The 17,401-nt window shown below is 44.6% G+C and overlaps 1 protein-coding gene across 6 annotated transcripts in view; it reads right to left on the bottom strand.

The window, feature by feature from the left end:
• ETV6 (ETS variant transcription factor 6) overlaps positions 1-17,401 on the bottom strand; it is a 280,275-nt gene that overhangs the window by 46,447 nt on the left and 216,427 nt on the right. For all 6 annotated transcript variants that reach the window (XM_059935312.1, XM_059935316.1, XM_059935311.1 and 3 more), the window contains one exon: positions 2,006-2,170. In XM_059935312.1, the coding sequence (XP_059791295.1) occupies positions 2,006-2,170 (165 nt within the window). The remainder of the gene's footprint in view (positions 1-2,005; positions 2,171-17,401) is intronic.

Below are 17,401 nucleotides of genomic sequence, written 5' to 3'. Positions count from 1 at the left end.
CCTGTGCCTTCAGGTTCAGTGCAATTCTGGCTCCAACTGGGCAGCAGGCTCCTGCCCACCTTCCCACGTGGCCCACCCGGCAAAGACCTGACAAAGTGGCAAGGGCGTACTGACAGCTTTTGTGTATCTTCGCTCCCAGCTTTGAGCAGAGAGAACCTAGTTTCATAAGGAAAGTTGAGAGGTCACCGGAGAGAAAAATAAATCAGCAACAAAAAGGAACACCTGAGATATGGTGGGGGGAAGGCAGATTTACAAAGACTCTGGGAGGAAAGCGTGCCCAAGGTCTAAGTCAAATCAAGTTAAAACACATCACTGTGTTTTCCCCTGTTTGCCTGACATGAGTAATTTCTCCGGAACCCTGAAGAGTTACAGCTCTTTTCCTCCAGATAGGTAACTTTGCCCCCTTTGAGTATAATCTTTGAGTTTCCACTGGAACAGAAAAGGGAAGTGTTTTTGCATTAAATTAAAAGGAACTACTGAGGTTCCTTTTAGGTTAGTTTTATTTATTTATTTATATCATTGTTTTACGGTTTTCTTATTCTGAGGCTACAGAAAGAATCAATGATTGAAGACCAAATGTTTCAGGTAGGTTTGTGTCCCTTATAAAACCATAGCAATGATCTGTTTTTCAGCCTTAATATAAGTTTTCAAGTTTCCATTAACATCTATACTTCTGGGGGAACCTTCCCTTTTATCATTTCCTCATATAAACGGTTCTGCTGCAATTGGGAAAAGCTGGGGCGATACTGTCCCATACACACCCTTATCTTACCCTCTGTGATAGGGCTGTTTCCTCGTGGCGGTTAGCTAGTGTATTAACTCCCGGCCAGCCTCCAGGAGTAAATCGGGGTGAACGTAGCTGGGCACTATGGCAAGACCTCCTGCAGGACCCCTGTCCTCAGTCAAGGAAGACAGGGTCTCTGCCAGACAAGTTGCATCAAAGTGGGGCTGGTGGTGAGACTTGACAGAGGGAGGGCCCATCAGTCCTTGAATAACTGCCCTCAAGAGGCAGAAACCTGAGACCAAAGTTCCCCTTGGACATATGGAGTTCCCAAATCTCTACATCAAAATATCCATCAAGTGTGAGAAATGAAGTTGGAAAGTATATTTGAAACCTTACCCAAGTCAGGAATACACTTTGCAGGTACAAAAGCTCCTTACTGAATGAAACCTTCCCATGTGGGTTCAGGAGCCCTTATTTTGACAAATCTTTCTAGTTAGATGCGTTGCTTATATTTTTCAGGGGTTCTACAAGCTACAAGATGCATTACTTCAAAGAATTCAGTACTTCTAAAGGAAATCTCTTGAAGCCCTGGGCATTTGTTTCTAAACTTGCCTGGGCTACTAGGATCTCCACCTTTCCCAGCCCTTCTCTCTTGTTCCCTCGATTCTTCTTTCCTTTCTACTCCTCCTACCTCAGCAGTGCTCATTCCCCTTCCTCTGCTGTCTTTTGTTATTTTGTTTTTGTTTTTGTTTTGTTTTTTGTTTTCTTTGGCTGCACCATGCGGCATGTGGGATCTTAGTTCCCTGACCAGGGATCAAACCCGCGTCCCCTGCATTGGGAGTGCGGAGTCTTAACCACTGGACCTCCAGGGAAGTCCTCCTGTCTTTGTTTTTAACTGAGCAGTTTGCAATCTACACTCACGCTCAAGTATCTCTTGTAAAAGTCTTCAGAATCAGAAGCCAGGCAGAGAGAGAGGGCCAGAATGCATTTTCTTCCTTATTTGGTGGTACAATGAGATCCCTTAAGTTCCAGGGTCTATAGGTCTGAACTGGGTTACTTCTCCTAACCTTAAAAGTTTCCCCTGGACCTGGAAATTCTTCCTCTTCTCCCCTCAAACTGTCCTAAGTCAGCAGGATCTGTCCTCTAACTAAGCTGGGTCACTGTCCTTGCGTTCACGGTGACCTGATGTGGAGACCTCTTGGGAGGGTAAGTGGTGACAAAGGCCAACTCTGGCTACCAGACTTTCCAGGCTGAGCCCATGTCCAGAGTCCAGACTCTCACCTGAATGAGGAGACCGGTAGCGAAAGTCCTCTTTGGTCAGGAGCAGGAGAGCTTTGCCATTCATCTCAAACGTGTTGCTGTCAATTGGCCTTAGAGAAAACTCATTTTCAGCCCACTTGAGCCACTGGGCTACGTCATCTCTGCTCCAGTACATTGGCTGCAAGCCTGTTGGAGAGACAGCAAGGCAGAAAGAAAAGAGAGAGAGAGAGAAAAAAAAAGGTCTTGTCAGTTAGACAGTTGAAATAAAGGGAAAAGATTTCCGAATGGTTAATAAAATTGAGTCTCCATATCTGAAGAGCCCTTAGGTTCCACCCTGAATCCCAGGTAAAACTCAAGCTTCATGAGAGGCAAAGTGCGATATCAAATGAACTTTTTATTTAGAGGCAAAATGGGGAAAAAAAAATCCCTTTTTATGTCTTTAAGGAACTGTAGGTCTCACAGCCCTTCCTTCCTTGCCCGGCTCCAGCTCCAGGGGTGTCTGGATTCCTGGTCTGCCCGGACAGAGCAGCTGTATAGCGGGCCTGAAGCACCTGAGGGGGCTCAGAGTCATGACACATGTCAGTGTGCTTTGGAGGCGACTTCAGAATCAGAGCTGATCTGATTGTAGCCCAGAGTCCTTTCAAAGTGAGAATGTTCCAGAGCGGGGCTTGACCTTCCAGAGATGCCAAATAATGTAGTGTTCCCTGAAACTTCTTCCAGGAAGAGCAACTCACTCGCCTCTGGGAAGCTATCAGGCTAGCCTCTGGGAATGAGAGGGCAAGGTAAGGATGAAAGGTCTTTCGCCTGTTTACTGTACTTGCTGATGTCAGAACTTCCTGGTAGGGGTGGTACTTGAACTCTGAGTAGGACCAGGAGTGGGTTAAAGGGAGGGCAGCCACTGAGGCGGAGAGCATGGCTCGGGCTGGGTCTCTGTCTGGAAGCCTGACTGTGAATCTATGTTTTTATTTGATTTTGCAGTTGTGGGAAATCTTGGACATATCATTCAAGTGGTTTAGAACAGTCGTTCTCAAAGTGTGATCCCAGGACCCTTCGGGGTTCCCAAGACCTTTTCAGGGTGTCTATGAAGTCAAAACTCTTTTCATAACAATATTAAGAGGTTATTTGCCTTTTTCATTCTCATTCCTTCATGAGCATATGGTGGAATTTTCTAGAGGCTACACAGCATGTGATATTACAGCAGACATGAGAATCCATCCATTTTCTATGAAGCTAGACATTAAAGAGACTTGCAAAAAATGTAGAACAGTGCCACTCTTTCACTAATTTTTTTTGGTTTTGGAAAATATATTCATAAATATATTTATGTTAACATATACTTGGCTTATTATTTTTCAGTGAGTTAACCAATATTTTTACATATATTATAACAAATACTTAAAATTTTCAGTTTTAATTTCCAATATGGTAAATATAGATAGATATAAGCCACATGAGCAAAGCTCTTTGGGGTCTTCAATAATTTTAAAGAATCAAAAGAAATCCTGAAACCAAGCTGTTTGGGAACTGATGGGTTAGAAGAAGCTAGATGCACAAGAGTGCTTTATTCTCTAAAGTACTGTATGAATTAATAGTTCAAATACAACAGAATCAGTGTTTGCTAAGAGGAGCTTCAGTCTCTCTATTTAGTTACTTCAACTTGCTAAGGAGACTCCAAGTGTGTCCTCTGACAGTGTCCTTTGGTTTGATCCTGGAAAGAAGCACCTTTCATCCTTCTGTCAGGCATGACAAAGAACTGTCTGGTCTATTTGGATGGGCTGCTTTTCCTCCCGGGTGGACTGGGGAATGGGATGGCTCAGATGCCCTTGAGAAGATCCAGGGCCTCTGGGCATGACAACTGGCTCTGTCTTCCGGGTGGTTTCTTTGCAAAGTCTAGTTTTAAAGAATGGCAGCTGGCTTCCTTGGACCCTGGGGAAGTCTCTTTGAAACTGGTCTACTGTGTAGGGCACCAGTAAAGCACTATGGGCACTGAAATAATTAGAGATGGGCATTGAGAGTTTTTTCCTTGGTTTTTAAGTTTTATGATTTTTTTTTCACGTGAAAAAAGGGGCATTGTAAAATAATAACGTGTAGTATGTTACTGCTCTATGATCTTTAGAATAAACACAGCCACTAAAGAATTCAAGGTTTTGTTTTGGACTCTTGACTGGGCCAAGAAGCAATGCCTATTAAAAATGGCCCTCAGCTTCCCTGGTGGTGCAGTGGTTAAGAATCCACCTGCCAATGCAGGGGACACGGGTTCGAGCCCTGGTCTGGGAAGATCCCACATGTCGCGGAGCAACTAAGCCCGTGTGCCACAACTACTGAGCCTGCGCTCTAGAGCCCGCGAGCCACAGCTACTGAGCCCGTGAGCCACAACTACTGAGCCCGCGAGCCACAACTGAGCCCACGTGCCACAACTACTGAAGCCTGCATGCCTAGAGCCCGTGCTCCACAACAAGAGAAGCCACCGCAATGAGAAGCCCATGCACTGCAACAAAGAGTAGCCCCCGCTCACCGCAACTAGAGAAAGCCTGCCCGTAGCAATGAAGACCCAACGCAGCCAAAAATAAAATAAACATTAAAAAAAAAAAAAAGGTCCTTGGGACATGGATGGACTTGGAGGGCCTTATGCTAAGTGAAATAAGGTAGATAAAGACAAATACTGAATGATATCACTTATATGTGGCATCTAAAAAATACAACAAACTAGTGAATATAACAAAAAAGAAGCAGACTCACAGATACAGAGAACTAGCGGTTACCACTGGTGGGGGGATGCAATATAGGGGTCGGGCGGTGGGAGGTACAAACTACTGGGTGTAAGAGGCTCAAGGACGTATTGTACAACATGGGGAATATATGCAATATTTGGTAATAACTATAACCTTTAAGAGTTGCATTTTTAGGGACTTCCCTGGTGGTACGGTAGATGGGACTCCACGCTCCCAATGCAGGGGGTCCGCGTTCGGTCCCTGGTCAGGGAACTAGATCCCACATGCATACTGCAACTGAGGAGGCCACGTGCCACAACTAAGGAGCCCGTGAGCCGCAACTAAGAAGCCCACCTGCTACAACTAAGACCTGGTGCAACCAAATAAATAATACATTAAAAAACAAAAAAAATTGCATTTTTAAAAAATTTAAAAAAAAAAGGTCCTTGGAGATAGGAGGTATCCCAGCTCTTTCCAATGACCTTGAAAATGCATATCTGGAATCACTGTGAGGTGTGTGTGTGTGTGTGTGTGTGTGTGTGAAAATGGTTCAGCAAGACCTCGACTTTTGAACTGGTTAAAAAAAAACAACACAAACCCTTAGAGTTGACTTCCTACAGTCAATGGGGTCACCTCTGAACGGGAACAGCAGAGTGATTAGTTATTAGGGACTTTTCCCTTCTTCTCCTTCACACAAGGGGCAAGAGCACAGCCAGCCCTTAGGGGACGAATGTGAGGACCAGCCAAGCGTGGCCTAAGGAACTGCCTCGGGGCAAGAGGGCCGCAGAGCAGAAGATGCTTGGTCAGAAACAGGAAAAAGGACGGGGTAGCTTATTGGAAGAGGGAGTGCCAAAGCAAAAACAGAACCGAATCCCGCTCGGGAGGGGAAATGAGAGTAAAATGCTGAAGTTTCTGCAGAGGAGACACTGAAGCGAGGGAGGCGGGTGAGAAGGGGGTGGGTACACAAGTAGTAATTTGAGGTTCTTTATATTCTATGGAAGAAAATACGCATGAGTAATCTTTTCCCTAAATACAAGAAGAGCCGCACACTCCAAACAGCCCTGCCGGTTAAGAACAACTGTTTCTCTTTTCACTTCCCATTAATCTCTCCCACAGCCCGGCCCCCGAAGCAAGCGGAGCCATCACGTGGAAACCCCCTCACCAGGGACCGACTGAATGCTTGTGGGCTAAGGGGACCTGGCGAGTCACAGTCTGTCCCGGGAACACCGTGGTAATCCTAGCAGTTGTACAAAAGTGACCCCGACAGACTAGGCTGCCTGCTGGAGGCCAGGCAATACACTAATCAGAATCACCGCTCTTCCAAAGAGAGAACGCGGACACACTCACCGAGCCGGAAAGAGGTCTGATAAACTTTGGTGTTCAAAGTCAAGTCCCACTGCTATACCCTTTTCAATTCAATAGAATAAAAAGGTCCTGGTGTAGGATGCGCTCTGCCATTCTAACTGAGGAAAAAGAAGCCTCCTTTCCTCAAACCTCAGGGCCCTAAGGCCTGCGTGTTACAGCCTTGGATGGAGAGGTCACTCCCATCGAATCAGGACCATTTAATTCACTTAATAGTCACCCAGCACCATTTTGAGCACTTTATAATTATCAGTTCATTTGATTGCATGCTCACAGTAACCTATGAGAGAGGGTTTCAGTTGACGAAACTAAGGCCCAGTGCATTTAAGGGATTTGCCCAAAGGCACATGACCACAGTGACCAAAAAAACAAGAGGAGCTGAGATTTCGAACCCAGGGCACCGGGTTTCCGAGTCTGTGCTCTTACCCACCACATTCTGCTGACCCGTGTATTTCCCATCCAGATTCAGAATGCAGATTGATTTTCAACATCTATTGGGGATTCCGAAAAGACTGAGTGAATTGAATCCTCCCCCTCCGAGACTTTGATCCTGGGAGGTTTCTCAAGTTATCAACAGACTAAAAATAGAGCAAAAAACCCCCCTGTAGATCCCTGGAGAAATACATTTATACATGGGAAGATGAGGGAGGTGTAGGCGAGACTCTGCTTTTAATGCATCCAGGAATAAGGCTCTACCGTCACTAGCTACTTGCTCACAGGCACTTGCTGTGCACACACCGAGCCTGTGTAGACAGTTGCTAGTGTAACAGAACACGGGCAAGACCAGGGAGGAACGCGTCACATGTAACTTGTTTTACAGTTATGTCTTGCAATGTTAGCTCAACTAAGTTGGAGAATATACATGTTAATGATCACTAGTAAAAAGAAAAGACAGAGAGACCATTATTCCATACCTACATTATGCTACTCCCTGGGCGCATAACAAGCCTGTGAAAGCCACCCTAAGACCCGCACTTTTAACGCCAATTAATTTCAGAGCATAGCTGAGAAGGATTTTGCACAGAAGAAATGAACTGCTATGATTAAGAAAATTACTAAGAGTTCCACCGCACTTTTTTTCCCAAGTGGGTCAAGTCAAGTTCATGGGGCCGTACCCTTCAATGACATACCCGGACCCTTAAACTTCCTTGTGATACTTCTCCAATTCCATGTTCAAAGAAGCAGCCACATTCATCAGTACACTCTTAGCCTCGATTCAGACCTTTTGAGTTATGTTTAAACTAACGACGGAAAGTATGCTGCGAGATAGGAGCCTGGATTTTATTCCCAGATCTGCCATTAATTAACATGTGATGCTGGGCCGGCCACTCAGTTTCTCTTTGGTTCAGTGGCTTCATCTGTAAAACGAGGGGCTTAGAGTATGTGATCTCTCTTCCCTTCTGGGTTTAATACGGTCAAGACGCTCCCATTTAACTTGAATCCTAAAACCCAAAGAATACAAGCAGCCGGGACCCTTTTTCTACAGAGCTACTCCATGCTCACGACAATGACCCTGAGATTTTGTAACTTCCTGAAGGCTCCTCTGAATCACGGAAAACAGATTAAGTTACTTTAAATAGAGTTTGGTTGCTTACGAGTATTTTTTTATATTCTAATTCTTGGAAAAGTTATAACCCGGTAACGGCAATAATAACATTTTAAGAAGGTGTTTTCACGTGTATGACCTCAGGTAATTCTCCAAAAAGCCCTGTGAAACCCACTGTAGTCTCATTTCAATTTAACAGATGAGGAAACAGAGGCTCAGAGTCATTAGAGGATGTTGCTGGTTTGCGTAATACTCAATTCAAGCTCTTTTGCTATAGTAAACATTCATCAAAAACACCCTTTATCCTAAACGTTCTGTATACACAGGAACTGGCTGCAGATTCTGTGGCTTAGAGGACAGAATCCTAGAAGACAACTCCCACTGCCTCTTATTCATTACGCAGCTGAAGCTGGGAAAAGTTAAGAGATTGAACCAGGATCAAGCTGCCCCAGGTTCCCTGACTCTTTCCAACCTCCCACTGTGTCTCGATGACACTGAACAGTTCCGTAACCCTTGACATAGTGAGGAAGGTTATCACTTCCTTGCTTAGTCATCTTGCCTTAAGATTAAACATCCTTCATTGGTCCAAACAGAAGTTCTGTACTGCCTTTTTTAGAGCCTTACAGGCCTGCCTGCCTCCTCTGGAAATACTATTTGGCTCCCATTCCTAAAAGTAGTACCAGAAGCAGGTCTAGAACCTTTCTATCTCTGGACAATGTTTTTGTTCATAATAATAGCTAACAATTATTGAGCATTTACATGAGTCTTCACTACAACGATTATTCCTTCCCGTTTTGTAGAGGAGAAAACTGCCACACACGGTAGATGGAAATGATGGTGCTGGGATTGAAAACCAGGCCCCAACTCTTAACACCCCACCATATGGATTCTCCAGTTGCCCTCCGTATCGAGGTTCCACATCCAACCAACTGCGGATCAAAAATACTCAGGAAAAAAATTCCAGAAAGTTCCCAAAAGCAAAACTTGAATTTGCTGTGTGCTGGCAACTATTTACATAGTGTTTACATTGTAGTCACAACAAATTACATAGCATTTGCACTGTGTTAGGTATTATAAGTAATCTAGAGATGATTTAAAGTATATGGGAGGATGTGTGTAGGGTATATGCAAATACTACACGAGTTCATAAAAGGGACTTGAGCATCTGTGGATTTTGGTATCTGAGGGGGTCCTGGAACCAATCCCCCCATGCGGATACCAGGGATGTCTGTAACAGCAAACACTTACCAGCATTTACTGTGTGAAAGGCACTGTTCTAAATGCCTTCTGTATGCAACTCATTTAATCCCCACAGCAATCCTATACGATAGAAACATTCACTATCCTCATTTACAGAGGAGAAAACTGGAGCACTGAGAAGTTAAGTGATGCAGCCAAAGTCACATACCCAGTGGAAGAGCCAACATTTGAACCTAGTTGGTCTAGCCCGAAGTCCATATTTATTGACTCCTTGCCTCTCTGTCTAAGGTTATTTGGTGTTTTGGCAGGACATCAAGTTAAATTCAGGATTTAAAAAAAGAGAGAGAGAGAGAAAAGAAAGTTTCAGTGATTTTGTGAACTTTCACAGTGGTTAAACATTTAGGCACAGAGCACCAGCACGGAAACTCTACTTCTCAGCTGTGTGATCTCGGACAAGTTTCTTAACCTCTCTGTGTCTCACTTGCCTCAACTGGAGAATGGGACAACTTTCAACTTGTGAAGCAAGTGCCCCTGAATCATAGATGACATGCTTGTCAAATTGGCAGATGACATAAAGCTAGGATAGAGTAAGATGATACAAATGATGATGATATAAAATACAAAGGACAGTATTTGGCATAGAGCAAAAGCACTTAATAGTTATTTACCATTATCATTTTTTTTTAAAGTTTTTTTTTGTTTGTTTTTGTTTTTAAATTAATTAATTAATTAATTTATTTATTTATTTTTGGCTGTGTTGGGTCTTCGTTTCTGTGCGAGGGCTTTCTCTAGTTGTGGCAAGCGGGGGCCACTCTTCATCGCGGTGCGTGGGCCTCTCACTATCGTGGCCTCTCTTGTTGCGGAGCACAGGCTCCAGATGCGCAGGCTCAGTAGTTGTGGCTCACGGGCCTAGCTGCTCCGCGGCATGTGGGATCTTCCCAGACCAGGACTCGAACCCGTGTCCGCTGCATTGGCAGGCAGATTCTCAACCACTGCGCCACCAGGGAAGCCCTACCATTATCATTTTTATAATCTCCCTACCCTGCACATATATGGCTGCTGTTTGGAACCCAACTGTAAGAATGTATATTAATCCGTGTTAGATTTCATCTTGCTATTTTCCATCATCATCCCAGCCTGCAGTAGTCCCTCCAGATCTGGACCTATCTCTAGTATCATCAATACTTTGTAGCTGCATGTCGTCTGTGGTTTTGATTAGCACCTGTCACCTCAACAGGTTACTGACAAAGTGCTAATTAGGTGAGGGCTGACATGAGAGCACTCTGGTGACACGCCAGTCACCTCCTTGCAGGTGGAGACTGATCCAGTTACTGGCTCCATTTGGGTACAGGTGTTCAATTATCAACGCATGTAAATACTCGGATATTTGGACTACATCTTTCCAGTTCAGCCATAAATGGAACCATCTGAAATTCAAATAAAATGCTTTCTTGATGTCCAGAAATACAATAACTACAAAAGTTACAGCAACCTTATTTAAGAAGATGAAGAGAAGGAGAAGGTGGTTGGTTCCTAAGGGATAACTTTTTCCTAAGTGCTTATAACATATATGTTGGAAAATCTCTCCTGAGTTTCATCTAAAAGTTATAACAGGTTAGCTGTTTTTAGTCTGTACATACTGCCTTTTTTCCTTTTTCGACTCTGAGTGTCAGGTAAACAACGGCTCACATTCTTTCTTTTAGTGCCTCTTCCATTTCCCGCAATGCTTAGGGATCACTGTCAGTGGCCTTTCACCCTTGCAAGTTCTTTATTCTGGGATGTCATTTGTCTGGGCCGAGAGCCTTGAATTTATTTAGAACAACTTAGATTCACTTTTACAATCAATTCACCCATCTTGGGCTTCAATTCCCTCATGTCAGTTTGCACTACCTGTTTCAGTCTGACAATCACCCTCCTTCATGGAAGAGAGGGAAGAAAGAGAGAAGTTGCCCAGTTTTGTTTTCTGTTTGCCACCCAACCCAGTCTGCATGCTGATACCGTGCTTATTCTTTTACTGCCCCTCCAAACACAGCTTTCTTAAGCATCTCCCATAGTTTTTAGCTCACTTAGTTTTAACATTCTAGACCTAAAAATCTCTCCTTTATATGTTAAATTGTTTTGTTGTTGAGGTACAGTTGATGTATAATATTATATACGTTATAGGTATATAGTAATCCACAATTTTTAAAGATTATACTCCACTTACAGTTGTTATAAAATATTGGCTATATTCCCTGTGCTGTACAATATATCCTTGTAGCTTATTTATTTTACACATAGTAGTTTGTATCCCTTCTTCCCATACCCTTACATTTCTCCTCCCCCCTCCCCTCTCCCCACTGGCGACCACTGGTTTGTTCTCTATATCTGTGAGTCTGCTTCTTTTTTTAATTATATTCACTAGTTTGTTGTATTTTTTAGATTCCACATATAAATGATATCATATAGTGTTTGTCTTTCTCTGTCTGACTTGTTTCACTTAGCATAAGGCCCTCCAGGTACATCATGCTGTTGTAAACGACAGAATTTCATTTTTTGTTTTTAAAAAGATTTCATTTTCAGTAACTTGTTCTTTCATCCACTATATACATCTTTTAAAAAATCTGAGCTCATTAGACTGGCACACAGAAAACAGTGGGAAGATAAATTGGCATGATCTTTCTAGTAAATAACTTGGTGATAGTTTAAGAGCCCTGTAAATGTTTACTTCCGAGAATCTAGCTTAAGAAAATAATTTAGGATACAGAGAAATCGTTCATGCACAAAGATGTTCATTGCAGTGTTATTTTTAATAGTGAAAAACTGGGAACATCAATAAGGAAATAGTTAAGTAATCTATAAACAACATCTCTGGTTAGAAAATTATGCAGCCAATAACATAATATTTATAAAGAGTATCTATTCATATGGAAAATCACAAAATAGCATGTGTGCATATATAGTATAATCTCAAACAACTTACAGAAAAATATTATAATGCAACATAAAAATATTAACAGCAACTGTCACTCAACTGAGTTACAGGTGATGTTTACTATCTCCTTTTCATTTTTTATTTCCCAATTCTCTCTATTAAGCATGTATTACTTTCATATTTAAAAGGATCTATTTAAAAATTGAGCTCATCAGAGAAGGTCCCCTCATCAGCCTCATCCGATTCTTTAGTTGTCTTCCTCCCTTCTCATGCCCTGTGTAGTTGATATGTCAGAATTTCATTTGCAAGAGCACCCTGATTCTCTAGACTCGGTTTTAGCCCCTTTCAGATCATGGGCCCATAGGTAGTCTTCCCCTCAATTTAAGTCATTTCCCTTCTTCAAGTCAAGAAAACACATCTGCTCATGCCTTTCAATTCCCTACCCAATTCCAAGATGATGTTTTCATTCTCACCGAAATTTCCATCATTTCTCCTTCGCCAGCCAATTCCTCCTCATTTGTCAGACATGTGTGCAAATTAGCAGTGCCCCTCATTGCTGCTTCTACCTTCTGGGAGATCAAATTGCTGACTGGTAGGTGCATGTGTTAAGAGTTAAAACGTGCATGTGGGGCTTCCCTGGTAGCGCAGTGGTTGAGAGTCTGCCTGCCAATGCAGGGGACACGGGTTCGAGCCCTGGTCTGGGAAGATCCCACATGCCGCGGAGCAACTGGGCCCGTGAGCCACAATTACTGAGCCTGCGTGTCTGGAGCCTGTGCTCCGCAACAAGAGAGGCCGTGATAGTGAGAGGCCTGCGCACCGCGATGAAGAGTGGCCCCCGCTCGCCGCAACTAGAGAAAGCCCTCGCACAGAAACGAAGACCCAACACAGCCATAAATAAAATAAACAAACAAACAAACAAAAAACGTGCATGTGTGTAGCTGAAGGCGATTTCAGCGATTCTCACATCATGCTTGGCACACGACGGTCCCCTGGTAATGCCAGACTGTATGGCCAAAGAACCCAAATACTAGTACCCCACCTTGGGACAGCTCTGCAGCCTGTCACTGCCACCCTCTCCTACCAACACTCTCACCAGGTGGGACACCTCTGATCTGTGCAGTTCACTGCCATTACCAGATGCTTCTCAGACAGGTTGGGACCTGGGACCCACTGCTGCAGTGCTTGCACCTGGAGAAGCGTCTCAGGGGGCAACAAAATACAAAGAAACTATAAGGGACTAAATATAACTGCATGCATGGGCAATTGGGGTAAATTATGGACAATAAGATACAAAAAGACCAGAAAGCCCAACTGCCACTTCTGAAGAGCCAGGAACAAAAGCAAGGTGTCCGGAGCAAAAGCGGGGTCCTGCACATGCCCCCTGCACTCAACACCACAAAGGGGTGGGCAAACGATCTAAGCCACCCCTTCAGCCCAACCCCCTGGACACACCCCTACCCTCACCCCATATAAGGAACCAGCTCGCCTCCCCCCTCGGAGAGTAAGCAAGGGAAGCTGCTACTTGTTTTCACTCCCCACTGCTGCAGCAGGGGCCCCAATAAAGCCTTGCCTGAATTTCTTGTCTGGTCTCTTATCAATTTCTATTGATTAAGGAGGCCAAGAACCCTGGTGGTAACACTTCCACATTCATGGCATCCCAGCAACTATTCCGTGAGGGAGCTTAGGTTGGCACAACTGTATTTGCAGAAGAAACTGAAACTCAGAGAGGTTGAGGGACTTTCCCAAGGTCACGGTGGGCCTCAGACCAGAACTCCAGCTCCTGGTCTTCTGTATATGTCCAGTGAACTTCCTCTGGGTCAAAGGAAATAAAGGATATAAAAGCCCCTTGCATTTTAATGCACTATAAAAGGCACTGTAAAAACGCAAAAGAATTAGGAATCATAAATCATAACTCAACTGTGGCAGGTTGAGTTGCAGGTCTGGTTTAGCTGCAGATCCAGAACGCGCGGGGCCCTTTCTGACCTCCGCAAAGGGGGTGCAGTGGGCAGGGTTTCTTAGGATAAATAAACGCTCCAAAATAAAACAAAGTATCATCAGAGCCTGTTAAGCTGCTGCTTCCCAGAGCACTTCCCAGGGGTCTTTCCCGACTCCTTACCCTTCCCCATAGGCTGAGCGCCCCTGGCCCACACTGCAGACCTGGGTAGATTCTGACAAGCTCCGGCATTCCCCTTCCTCTGGGTCTGCCTCTAACTCTGGATGTGTTATTTGCTCAAATCTGCTCTCAGCACACAAATTCTGTCACTAGGGGACGTTCCAAAACATTTCCTAGTTTTTGTCCTCAAGGTTACCCTGTATCTCAGCACTCAGTTTCCAAGTGGAGGTTAGAAGGTTATTCTGGTGTCTTCTCAGCTAAAACCCCAAGAGCAAGAATACTACACATTCATGTTTAGATCCAAAGTCCTATTCTGTTCCCTGGAAAACTTTTTCCTTATAAACTTCATTTTGTGGACTTTTCTGGCTTTCACTCAGTTTTAGCCACAAAGGGGTTTTTATCAGCAAACCTGTTGACAGCAAAACTGGCCCAGGGCCTCCTACTCATTCTCACAAACATGAGTTGGACGATTCCTCCTCATTTCTGCCTCTGGGCAGCAAGCCCAATGTGGAGAGAGGCATGGAATATTTTAGATAAAAACCTGGGTTGTGGAGTCAAACAGTCCTGAGTTCAAATACTGGTTCTGCCACCTGCCCAGTAGCCTTGGGTAAGTTACATCTCTGAACCTCAGCTTCCCCAGCAGTCAAATGGGGCCAAGAATAGTACTTACTTCCTAGGGCAAATTTAAATATGGAGTGAGATAACCCAAATAAAGATGCTGCACCATGCCTGGTACACGGGAAGTGCTCAGTGCATTTTGGGGGGTTGGGCAGGGCAGATTTGTTGTATTTTGTCACATGTCTTTGGGAGACTGAAATACCTTCTGCAGCTCACTGGGGCCTCAGAAGCTGGAGCAAGGGTTCCTGGGAGCCATGTGAAGGGTCTAGCAGGAGCTACGAGCCCAGCACAGGGCTTTAAGGAGGGGGCTGGCGTTATCCATGTGCAGGCTGGGAAGCAGGTGAGAGGCCAGAGGAAGGAAGGCTGAGTTAAGAGCTCACTCAGGTCTGGGATTAGGGTAAGGCAAGTGAGGCACTCACTTCGGATGTAAAATTTAAGGTAGTGCCAGAAAACTCAGGAATCACAAAAAATAATGATAGTTTAATGCATTATTTTAAAATCAAAATAAATGCAAACATTCACAATGAACAAAATATCAACATTTTACCTAAAGTTACATTGAAAGGAGAGATGACGGTGATGGTGTCGTGATAAAGAAGACTAGGGCAGTTGAGAGCAGTACTTCTTAAGTTCAGGAGGTAACGGTCCCCTCTGAGAATTCAGTGAGAGCTACCGACCCTCTTTGGAAATGCATAGACCCACGCACACCAATATTCGCCTGCCATTTTCAAGTTGGTGGACTAGCTCAAATTTACCTACGGACGTTTAGGGGATCAGTTTAGAACTGATTTTAGCCTCGTTCATGCAAGTAGGTCTGATGAGATGGTCTAGGGATATAATGCAAAAACCACATTAGGTTTGAGGAGAGAAACACACACACATCTCTTCTGATATTCTGGGGAGGAGAAGAGCACACAGAGGAAGGCAGGCTGCCCTCCTCTCACTCTGAAATTGGTGGGGGGAAGGGTGGCATGGGCAGTGAAATGATGAAAGCCAACTTGGGTGTCATTTCCTTGTGAAAGGCACACACCTGACCTTAAAGACAAAATGTCCCCTCTTCAGGTAGTTTAGAACTCATTGCTAACATATTGCAAGTTTTTATTCATACCGGTGAAGGTTAATCGCTGCAAATTAATTTATGAATGTGAGGCAACTGGGCTGACCTAGCGAGAGACCCTTGAAAGACGAATTTCTCAAGGAAGGAGGCAATTAAGGGCAGAATTTCTCAAACTGCAGGGCAGAGATATACGTTTTTATTTTCAACTTTCCTGATATTTATGCACACAAAAAAGCCCAATTTTAAGAAGAAATAAGTATGTAGGAAAAATAGATATGAAGAGAGTTGAAATGTTCCTCAAATAGATTTAGCAAGCAAATGGAAACTGGTTGTGGAAAGCTGGTGCAAGAAGGTTTTTTAATCCTCCATAGAAATGGATGGGGTACAGAGAATCTAAAGATCTTGTTGGATTTGCACGATCCGCAGAACACAGACGATCGACTATGGGTGTCCGTATAAACGGAAATGAGTATCCTTTCTGTCCCCTTTTGCTCTTTTAAACCGCACAGGATCATCTCCTGTGCCTGCCGGTCTGCAGAACATTCCTCTGCAAAGTGTAACAAGAGCAGAACTCATTCTCGTTCTGGACGGGCAGGGGCTCTCCCGTGTGCGGTTCAGCCGTGCTTGGTCCCTCCCCTCCCGGATTCTCTTTATTCCAAGGAAACTAAAAAGCAGGCTGCCTTTCCTCAGGATGGAGAGTCCCTATGATCCCTGCATCCTCTGAGGAGACCAGGAGGCTGGAGGTGGAGGGGAGACTCTAAGAAGCATTTACCTTTCACCATGCTAACTCCACAGACCTCAGCAACATGCCCAGGGCCCAAAAGGCAGATTGCACCAGGGGTTCAAGCAACCGAACACATTTGTATCAATAAAGCAATGCTTTTCTGGAAAACGTCTTCTTTGAAGGAGAATTACACACACACACACACACACACACACACACACACACACACCCCACTCCTTCCTTCTTTTCTTCCCTGACTCTTTGGGGAGGGATTCCAGTGTTTTCGAAGGCCCTGAGGCTGTCCGAGCGGGAGGAAGGGCAGGTGGCCTGTGAGCACAGGCGGGGTGAAATCACTTCAGCGGCGTCGCGGAGGCCTCGTGAAACGAAAGACACCAAACTTGGAGAAGCAACTTCTGTTTCAATATAATTGTGTGTGTGAGTGTGCGTGTGTGTGTGTGTCAAGGTTACTCTCCTCTCCTCATCCCCTCGTCCCTTCTTTACCGAGAGGACTCATGGGGAAATGTGAATCTACTTTCAGAGATGGATTTACCTAAAAAGCTGTAGTCTTTGTTTCTCACCAGTTATATTCTCCAGTATCAGAGTTGTGAAGGTTACTAATCCCTGGATTTCCAGGCTTAAGATGATCACTTGGAGTCAGGAAAATCTAAAAACCAAACCAAACCAAGCCCTTGCCCCCTAACAGAGGCAGGGACACACACCTTTCGCTTTACCCCCCGCCCCAGAGGCTGGGAGGTGGGGTGACTGGGCCGGCTCAGGGGCCAAAGGGGCACCGAGGGACCCTCCCTGGCCAAAAAATGTCTTTTTCTTTGGCTCAGTCATCCGGTCTGAAGTTATATATTATTCACTCCTTTGGATGAAGGCACGGAGACCTCTGTGGGAGGCAACGCTGGTCAAAGGAACACATGGAATCAATATCATCGTTCACACTTTAGCTTTGTTACGTAGTCGGATGAATGAGTCAGAGGAAAGAGTGAGCAACTCTCAAGTTTTAAGGCTAGTGGGGGTCGCCACAGCCCAGCGGCAGGAGGCTAGAGGCACCAAAAGGAACGAGACTTGCACACTTTCACCTGCAGGGGTTACGGCTTCTGACTCTCCAAGGAGCTTTCCGTTCTGCACTAGACAAGGTGTGAGCACTACAATAGAGACATGAG

The sequence above is a fragment of the Balaenoptera ricei genome, chromosome 10 (assembly GCF_028023285.1).
Source record: "Balaenoptera ricei isolate mBalRic1 chromosome 10, mBalRic1.hap2, whole genome shotgun sequence".
In the NCBI taxonomy this organism is placed as follows: domain Eukaryota; kingdom Metazoa; phylum Chordata; class Mammalia; order Artiodactyla; family Balaenopteridae; genus Balaenoptera; species Balaenoptera ricei.
Note: the sequence above shows the minus strand (reverse complement) of the source record. Positions and strands in the feature narration are given on the sequence as shown.